The 10,005-nt window shown below is 34.6% G+C and overlaps 1 protein-coding gene across 1 annotated transcript in view; it reads right to left on the reverse strand.

The window, feature by feature from the left end:
- Positions 1-10,005, reverse strand: part of LOC118739767 (cubilin homolog) — a gene marked incomplete at its 3' end in the record, with an annotated part of 488,997 nt that overhangs the window by 175,895 nt on the left and 303,097 nt on the right. Inside the window, 1 exon segment of the mRNA XM_036471274.1 lies at positions 7,468-7,657. Coding sequence (XP_036327167.1) covers positions 7,468-7,657 — 190 coding nt within the window.

Raw genomic sequence — 10,005 nt, forward strand, 5'->3', positions numbered from 1 at the left:
TTCTAAATATCTCCAGAACGGGGCGAGGAAAAAATTTGAAAAAAATTACACATACACACCTCAAAATTCTCTATGAAAATATATAAGACTGTATACTCAAAAACATTCGAAAAAAAATTTAAAAAATTTGTAAATTTGTAATGTGCTAATTTTACTCAACTTCGGTGTAAAAAAAAATTCATAACTCAAATTATTGTAGAGTGCACCCCATAATACTACACTTAAATATTGCGCAATACTCAGAGATACACTGAGGAAAAAAAACGCGTAAAAATGAAATTTTTTTTATTTGATTACCGTTTAAAAATGTTGGTATTTAAGGGCCGAATTTACAGTGCTTAGTTAAACCATTGTTAACTTAACCACCAACAAGAGTTTAATTATGAATTTATATTCAGAGTCACATAGTTAGCTATGGAAATTCGTATCGCCTGAAAATATACAAATTCTTAAAATCAATACTTTTCTATTCAAATTTGAAATTCGTTCCACAAACAAAAAATTTATTTCACAAGAGTTTAACTATGGGGGCATGCTGGTTTAAACTTTTGTTAACTGAGCGTTGTGAATATGAAAATCAATAGTTAAACTCTTATCAGTGGTTAACTACGCACTGTGAATTTGGCCCTAAATCAAGTGAAAAGTAATAAAAAAATGGATTTTTCCATTATACATACACTACGTATAATGGAAATATTCAATTCAAATACGCCCGTTTTAAAATGAAGCATTTTTCACTGCACGGATGGCGTTTTGAACGTCTCGGATGCTTTTTCATATGTAATTAAGAAAGTATATGTATACAAAGCATGCACAGCGGTGACAACACATACACACATACACACACATGGTATGGCATCCCAGCCAGCAAACAAACGTAAATTTTGCCGACAGTGCAGTTTAGTTTAATTTTCCGTATCCGAAAACGCATACAAAAAACTCCTAAAGTTATCATCAATTTTCGTAGCCGGAAAACGTTCGAGAAAGATGATGTCATTTGAAAGCAATAATTGTATTTTATTTGCTTAAGCTAAACATTTGAAAGCATACCTGCGTAGTCGGCAGTGGCTGAGCGTGCAGAGGAATGTGCCGCTGTTCGTTAGCTTACAGAATGTGCCGGGTTCGAATTCCGTCAGGCGCTTCCTAATTTTATTTTATTTCTTTAGAACCATGAAATAGTATCTGTGAAGGGCAGAAGGAAAGCGTATTGAGCGAAAAATTCTATCAGACTAATTTCAGAAAAAAACAGCCGAAAACGTATCCGTTTCACATATTGTTGTCTGTACCCTGCAGGGAAAGCTACTAGTTGTGAACTAGAATTCTACCAGTTTGTGTTTCAGCCCAACTAGTCCATGTTCTATCCTTTTTCAATGTTAGCGACTGGTATTTTTAACATTGCGATGTCCTACGAGATGTCAATTGTCAGGCTATGCATAAGCATCTTCTAGTAGAAATACTAGTAGCATCATACCAGTTGATGAGATAGTCTGCCAATTCCTTTCCTTTTTGCTCGCGGTGCTCCAACATTCGCAATGGCCGACAGAGCAAAGCACTCGCGTGGTATGCCTGAGGTACCAGGTTCAAGCCCGGGCGCAGGGACATTTTTTTTATTTTTTTATAATATTTCTTTTATTCATATTTTTTATTTAGGGTTTTTTTGTTATTCTTAAATTTAATTAAAAAAAAAAAATATTTTTTTTTATTTAATCTATTTTTTTATGGAACAAGTATTTGTATTTCTTCCCATATATTTGTTTCTTTTTTTTGTAATGCAACTAGATTTTTAAGTTTGTTCTTTATGTTTAAATTGAAATAATTATTCCTACTTACATTGATCTAACTTTAAAAATCTTAGCCACATCCAAGCGGCCTCGAACCTGCGATCCCAGAACCAGAACCAGTAGTCTTCACGTGACGCCACAGCCGACATTTGTAAGAGAAGCAATTAATTGCGTTTTATTTTAGGCTTTGGCAATTTAAAGGCAGATGTCGCTGAACGCTTAAGTTCTTCGAAAATGTCGAACTGGTAGGCACATACTAGTTTATGAACTAGTATTTTTTCTAACTGGTTTGGGTTTTCACTGCAGGGTACATACGTTTCTGCCGCACACTTTAGTGGGAAAACGGATCGTCAAAGTATCCGGAAATGGAATCAGTAAACGGACAAAAATCCGCACTTCATCCACTTTTTTGTCCTTTTTCAGATCGGTTTTCGGATTTTTTGCTGGCTGGGATAATGCACTAATCGCGCGCTGTGATGTTGATTCAAACCGAATATTTGAAAACATATTTACATTACACATGAGCTGAGTGTGCAAAGACGCTTGATACAATTGGTTGCTGCCAAGAGGGTCCGAGTTCAATTACCATCAGACAGAACATAAAATTAAAAATTTGTTTTTCTTCTTAATTACAAAAAGCATCTGTGCACTTCACAATGACATATTTTACAACGTACATACTCAAATTTAAAACGAGTTGAGTTGGTGCTCTTTCATATGAGTATTTTTTTATTTTTGGCACATTTTTTTGAATTCTAAACCTTTTTTTCCCTCAGTGTACCATTGTGATTTTTTTAATTTTTTTTTTTTGAGATGGCATATTTCCAAAAACTACTTTTTTTATCAAAAAATTTGTATGTGAAAAGTTTTTCAAGAAAATAATTTTTTTTAAATATTTTTTTTCATGGAGAATTTTGAGGTGTGTATGTGTAATTTTATTTTACATTTTTTTTCTCGAGATATTTGGAAAACTATTAAATCGATTTGTTTTTGTGCTGTAAAGTTTTTAGAAATGTACTAATCAAGCTCAAATTTTATATTTATTTATTATTTATGTTTATGCATCAACCCTAAAAATTTGAAACAAATCAAACACATGAAGCGTGAACCGCGTCCGTTATGGTATGGAACGTCCCATATACAAATTTGCATATATTTTAGAAGAGGATGGTGCATAAGTAGCGGTAACTTGCAATTATTTTGTCTTTGTTCGCCTGTTTGAAAACTACCGTCACGCGGAAAAAAGGGTTTTTGTCTGATTTCAATCATCTTTATTACCTTTCATAGGCAAACTAAAGCCAATAATTGCACCGAGTCTGGTAGAGGCTTACATAAATATGTATGTATGTATCAGGGCTGTTGCGAATATTCGTATTCGCATTCGCAACCGCGGAGCTTCCGCATTAATTTTAACATTCGCATTCGCAATTATCAATGCGAAGCTTTTGCGAATGCGAATGTTATGCAAGTGCAAAGATAAAACGTATATCTGGCAAACAAAATGACTATTTGCAGGCAATATTTTTTGCCTTTGGTCGTGGGAGTATTTCTTTAACAAAACTGGTCAATTTTGTTAAAAATTTCTTCCCACTTTTACTTGACCTTTGACATACGTCAAAGAGAACATAGTCCTTTTAATAATATTTTTTTGTTTTATGTGTAAATACCTGCATTTTGATTTGCTTTTGATGTTACATACCGTCACCTTAATTCACAAAGGCCCTAACCAGCAAATTGTTTATTTTACATGAGAAGCAAAAAACATTACAAAAATCAAATCATTCATACGGATAGGGCATATTAAAAAGTGGCATAACTCTGTTGTTTTTGGTACTAACATTTTAAAATTAGTGAAGCTGTATTTTAATATCCTAGCAAAAGCTGTAAAAAATGCAGTTTCGAAAAAAAGTGTTGGTTAGGGCCTTTGCGAATTAAGAAAACGATATACTCGTTTCAATCATTTGGGAAATTTATTTTTAGGAAAAATTTAAAAAACAGTAATTTTGTTTACTTGTCGGGCAATATTTTTTTTCATATAGATTTACTTTGGATCCTTGGCTAAAAACCTCTGTGGTAAAACTCCCCTACGTCTCTCTTCATTGCTTTTTAAAGCCAAAGTTAAGCTCCATCAATATGGATTTCCAGCAGAAATGGTCAACGTCTGGCTATATAGAGAAAAGGCTATAGGTCTAACTTTTAATTAGGTAAGAATTACCTAACTATCTGAGACCCTCATCATCCGTGATTCCAATAAATCAAATGCTTATAAAAACGGGGTTTTAAAAAAAAATAACAATATTCTGAACCGATTCGGCTGAAAGCCACTACTTTGAAAACAGAATTTCGTTCAAAATTTTTATTCCTGCGAAATAACAATTTATTTTCCATATCCACCTATTTAGCTCGCTGTAAGCACAAATTTTTCAAACCAGTCGCAGAAGATTAAAAATCAATTACAAAATCTAAACTAAAAAAAAACGCTGATGACGTTACAGGCTCCCCAAATTCTGAAACAGCCAAAGGAATGAGAATGAAGAATTCTTTTAAATAAGCTTTAGAAAAACCTGAGACACATGGTTTTGTTTGTTACCACTGTTTAAACAACGATCTCGCCATTATGCTAGATTATTCAAGTGAAGATGAAAGTCAGGAGTATATATCCGACATTTTCGGTCCCGATGCAATTCTCAATACTTTTTATTTCATATAATGTTCCAATCTTTAAACTCAAGTACTAAATAAAATAAACATTATTAAAAATTACTAAGTTTTCCACTTTTTCATTTACCTAAGTAACTTAATTTACTTACCTAATTGTTTCTTAAAAATACTTGACATCCGCATTCGCATTTGCATCCGCGGATGTTAGCTGTTAGACACCCGCATCCGCATTCGCATCCGCTGATGTCTAAAATTCCACATTCGCAACATCCCTAGTATGTATATGTTACCGGCCAAACCCGATCTTAGGACAAACTAGTTTTTTCTAGGCTAACCTAGTTCTACGTAGATCTAATATATCCGTTCAATGCGGAAACAAGTTGGACGCAGCAATATTGTGGACTGCGTACTTAGGGTTGGACTGAAGAGGGTTATTTTTTTGAAGTACGACTACAGGCCGCCTACGCGGAAAAGTGTTCTTCGCAAAAGTACTGTCGCCTCTGATCTAGTTTCGCCTAGGGAAAACTAGTTTGTCCTAAGATTAGGTTTGGCCGGTAACATATATACATTGTAAGCTCATATAAAGTTTGTCGCTTAGAGCTCCACACAATTTTAAGCGCAGATACTTACGTATGCGTGTAAAAAAAACACGCTTTTTTTAGGAAAGCTCTCCTAAATACCAAATACAATAAATAAATGGGTTTGAAACATACTTCTTTATTTAAAGTGAAAATCATTGGATTGTTAATAATTGTTAACAAAAGCCGGTAATCAAATTTACACGCGTTTAAAAGAGCTGGAGAAACATCGATGGCAGCGTTGCCGATTTTACTCCGATCGGAGTGTTTCACTCCTTTTCTAAGCCGAACACTACGTCACTCCCTCTCTTGCAAAAATACTCCGATTTTGAGATTATAAGAATTAAATATTTACCATCACATAAAAATGAATACCTACCTACTAAGTTTATAAGTAAGCTGTTTGCAAAAAAATTATTATTTGCAAATACCTTACCCACTGTTTAAAACAACAATAATATGATCATAAAAAAAATAATGGTGATTTCGTTTCTTTCAAAAAATGTTGTTCCACGGTGCAAAATGAGTTTGATGTTAAAGCGCAGTTACCCACGGACGTAAAAACGGAGAACTTGTCAGCTGTCACTTCTCCGCTACGCTACGTACACCTTCGTAGGTAACCACGCTCTTACACTCAACCCTGTAAAAGGGCATGTTTTTGCCTTCTTCACCTTGTCTAGGCCAGGCATTTCATAATAGGTTCTTTCCCGTACAACCCAGATCAGATCCGGTTATTAAAGAATAAGCGAACAATTTTCTCTCAAAAATGGAACAATGTCCAGAAGTACGCGAACGCGAAAAACCACATTTCGGTTTTTGTTACCGGCACTTAAATGAAAACAGTTGAAAATTTAATTTTTGTTTCCCAAATTTCATTGTATTAATAAAAAAGTATATAACGATTGAAAATACATGTAAACACAAAACACCTGATATGCAATTTGCCACTTTATCAATTTCTACCCGGAGAAAAAGTCCAAGCTGTTTCGGGCAGGAAGAAGAAGACACTTGCGATCCAATACTTGCGATCGCTCTATTACCCATTTTCTGAGTATGAGAATGACTTCTGGGCTGTTTTAGGCACCCGCGGGATCCCGCGTTGCGTACAGGAATGAACCTAATATTATCGTTTTAAGCAACCATCTGATTTTCAGGGCAACCATCTCTCCTGGCAAAAAAAAAATATTACAACTGAAGTCCCCTTTCAGACATGTCAAGTCTTGCTTTCAAGTCTGCTCGTTAGTAGACGAAGGAGGTGAGAAGAGAGGGGAAGAGTACAGATACCTCCGTACCGTCAATTCGTTTCAAGTTTTCTTGTCTCTTTTGATCTTTTCGTTGCTTCCCATTTAAAGAACCAAGGACTTGAATTCAATTAAAGTTGACGCGTGTGGAAGCAAATAGAAAACACAAAAGAGAATGCGAAAAAAATTGCTTTCAAGACTTGACGTGTCTGAAAGGGGACTAACGCGAATACTTAGCCACTTCAAATTTGCAAAACATTATACGAAAATTGAATGCTCTATGAAACTGCATACAGATTAAAAAGTTGAAAGTTTTGATGAAATTTCTTTGAACTGTCCCTAATTTGGTATAAATTTGGAAACTTTGATTTATATAGTTTTTTTAAAACTCCACCCATATTAAAAAAAAATAACAAAATTACAAATATTTTTTTTTTTTATATTTAAAAAGAATACTTCGTCAACATTTTTATTTTGACTCTACGGAAAACCCAAAAACACTCCACTTTTTGGCTCATTGCACTCCGATGGAAAATTATATACATAACGGCAACGCTGATCGATGGAAACATCGATGCATCGATGTTTTTATATGAGCTGCTGACACCGATGTTTTTCACTCAACATCGATGTTTTTGCAAATTTCAACTCTAAATTTTTTGGCGCGTAAAAAGGTAAAATGGAGCAATAATTCATAACCTCAATAATATTTAAAAGACTTTAAAACTGTACCTCATTTATACATAAGTAGTTTTTGACATCGAGCCCTTGAAGGGACAAAAGAATCATCATAAGGGATCTTCATCTAAAGTGATAAAGGGATAAAAAATTGTCGAGCATACTTTGTATAGAAGAAAATGAGTGACACCGCCAGGAAAAAGTTATAAAAAATCAACGGTATTTTTAGCCACTTGAGACTTGCATTTTTTCAATCTACAATTTAATAGGCTATAAATTTTAATACCTCAAACTTTTCTAAATATTCTGAATAACTGTTTAAAATTTTGGTGAGTATTTTTTTCAAAAATGTTCAATTTCTGCTTTGTTGGACTAAAGGCCAAATTTCCAAAAATTTATACACGAAAATATTTGTGCTTTTATTTCGAAATAATTTGAACTTAGCACTGTAGGTAAATGTATGTAGCTTATTTTAACGTATGACCACATAAAATTACTCTCCAACCCAGTCTTAATTAATGTACTTACCGTATTTCCAAATAGTCATCGTGGCAATTTTTAGAAGTAGTTTCCACACTAAAATTTTGTATGGCAAGCTCAATTTTACGACCCATAGGAGCGTTAATTGTCCAAGTACAATCCATTGAGTTGTCGTAAAGTTTTGGCCAAGATGGGGTTTTGATAACCCCATAACGCGCCGTGAAATTTCCGCCGCAGGCTAAGATTCAAAAGAAGAAATGTATATTACTCTTGGTACATATTTATAAATATATAATTTAATACAAGATCAGACAGATATTTTTGAAGGGTAATCAAAAATAAGTATACTACTATAAAACTCGATATATTTATTAGACTTTCTTCACTTTTTGATACGCATATTTTATTAAAATAATTTTCAAAAACGGTAAGGCCTATGATACCTATAGGCGGGCAGCTTATCTTATATTTATAATTAAAATTTTAATAAAAAAAAATTTAATTTATTATAGAAACAAATATTGTTCGATATTTCCGGTAGAAACTGCTACTTCGTTATAGGCTTTTATCGCCAATATATATATTCTGATTCGTGCTAATTGTTTCCGACTCTATCCGTTAAAGAAACCCCTCATGGAAAATACTCAATTGATCACATTCTTTTAATTAATACAATTTATGCATAGGGGACCGTGATTTATCAGTCCGGGCCCCGAGATTTCTCTCGACTGCCCTGCCCGCAGGACATATGTACATCCATTAGTATTCGGAGAATATAATCTAAATTTATATATGTATATCGCACACCGTCTTCCAAAGAGTCACTACTCAAAATTTGTCATTTTTGAAATTATGCGATAAAAATGTACACAGAGCTTTTATTTACCTAACAGCAAAAGCTTGAGCAAATTTCGGTTATAATTTGTTAAAAAAAACTAACCGTATGATTAGCATGTGCTACGTAATAACTTTTCGCATTTTTTGGCGAACGTATTATTTTGAGTTGTGGCTCTTTTGAAGACGGTGTGCGATATGGTTAGAAAATTGCAAGACTGCGAATTTTGCAAGACTATCTGTATAAGTTGTTTCGTAGTAATTTCCCAAGTTTTTAAATATAAAAATCTTTCCTGACTTTTTTTAAAGCCCGAGTATCTGACGTTGACGTTGCATGACGTTGCGTTACTAAAGTTTCCATTGAAAAAAATTTTTTGTAGTATCACTTTGAAACGAATAAAACATATAGTGTATGTGGAATATAGTTTTTTTTTACTTAGGCGCCAACTAAGGGATTTGAAAGAAATCAGAGCATAAATACGGTTTTCCAAAATATCTTAAACCCGTCGGCACCTAGCCTTCTCTTTGTCTTTTCTTTACATCTCTACATATCACAATAATTTTTTGTATGCAAGAAAATTCACAACACAGTCGCCAAAAAAATTGCAGACGCATAAATTAATAAGTTTATTTTATTATTATAAGAAGTTTTTTTGGATGCACTCAAATTTAAAATCTAATATATAAAAATCTCGTGTCACGGTGTTAGTGGTCGAACTCCTCCGAAACGGCTGGACCGCTCTTTATGAAATTTTTTGTGTATATTTGGTAGGTATGAGAATCGGATGTAAAGTATATTTCATACCGCTAGGTTCAGGGGGCGTGGCACCTCCCATACAAACCGAATATTTCATACTGCATATCTCTGGAAGTGTTCATGGTAGAGTACTCTTACTTGGTATGGAGATATATGAAACCAATCGCATACTCATGGAGAAAAATTGTGGTTATTGGGAAAGGGGGCGTGGCACCTCCCATACAAACCGTTTTTTTTATACTGCATATCTCTGGAAGTGTTCATGGTAGAGTACTCTAACTTGGCATGGAGATATATCAAACCAATGGCATACTTATGGAGAAAAATTGTGATTATAGGAAAAGGGGGCGTGGCACCTTCCATACAAACCGAATTTATCATACTGCATATCTCGGCCGCTGTGGTGTAGTGGTAAGCAGTGCGCGCTTCCACTCCGCAACGCCTGGGTTCAAACCCTGGTCAAAGCAACATCGCAAAAAAATATAGAAAAAAGGTTTTTTCTTAGCAGCGGTCGTCCCTCGGCAGGCAATGGCAAACCTCCGAGTGTATTTCTGCCATGAAAAACTGCTTCTCATAAAAATACAATCGCCGTTCGGAGTCGGCGTAAAACTGTAGGTCCCTCCGCTTTGTGTGACAACATAAAGGCGCACGCCACAAATCGGAGGAGAAGCTCGGCAAAACACTAACATTTGTGTAAGCGCCAATCTATTATTATTACTATATCTCTGGAAGTGTTCGTGGTAGAGTACTCTAACTTGGTATGGAGATATATAAAACCAATCGCATACTCATGGAGAACAATTGTGGTTATTGGAAAAGGGGGCGTGGCACCTCCCATACAAACCGAATTTTTCCTACTGCATATCTCTGGAAGTGTTGATGGTAGAGTACTCGAACATGGTATGGAGATATATGAAACCAATCGCATACTCATGGAGAAAAATTGTTGTTATTGGAAAAGGGGGCGTGGCACCTCCCATACAAACCGATTTTTT

Source organism: Rhagoletis pomonella, unplaced genomic scaffold (genome assembly GCF_013731165.1).
Source record: "Rhagoletis pomonella isolate Grant_MI unplaced genomic scaffold, Rhpom_1.0 Rhpom_scaffold_00005, whole genome shotgun sequence".
Taxonomy (NCBI): Eukaryota; Metazoa; Arthropoda; class Insecta; order Diptera; family Tephritidae; genus Rhagoletis; species Rhagoletis pomonella.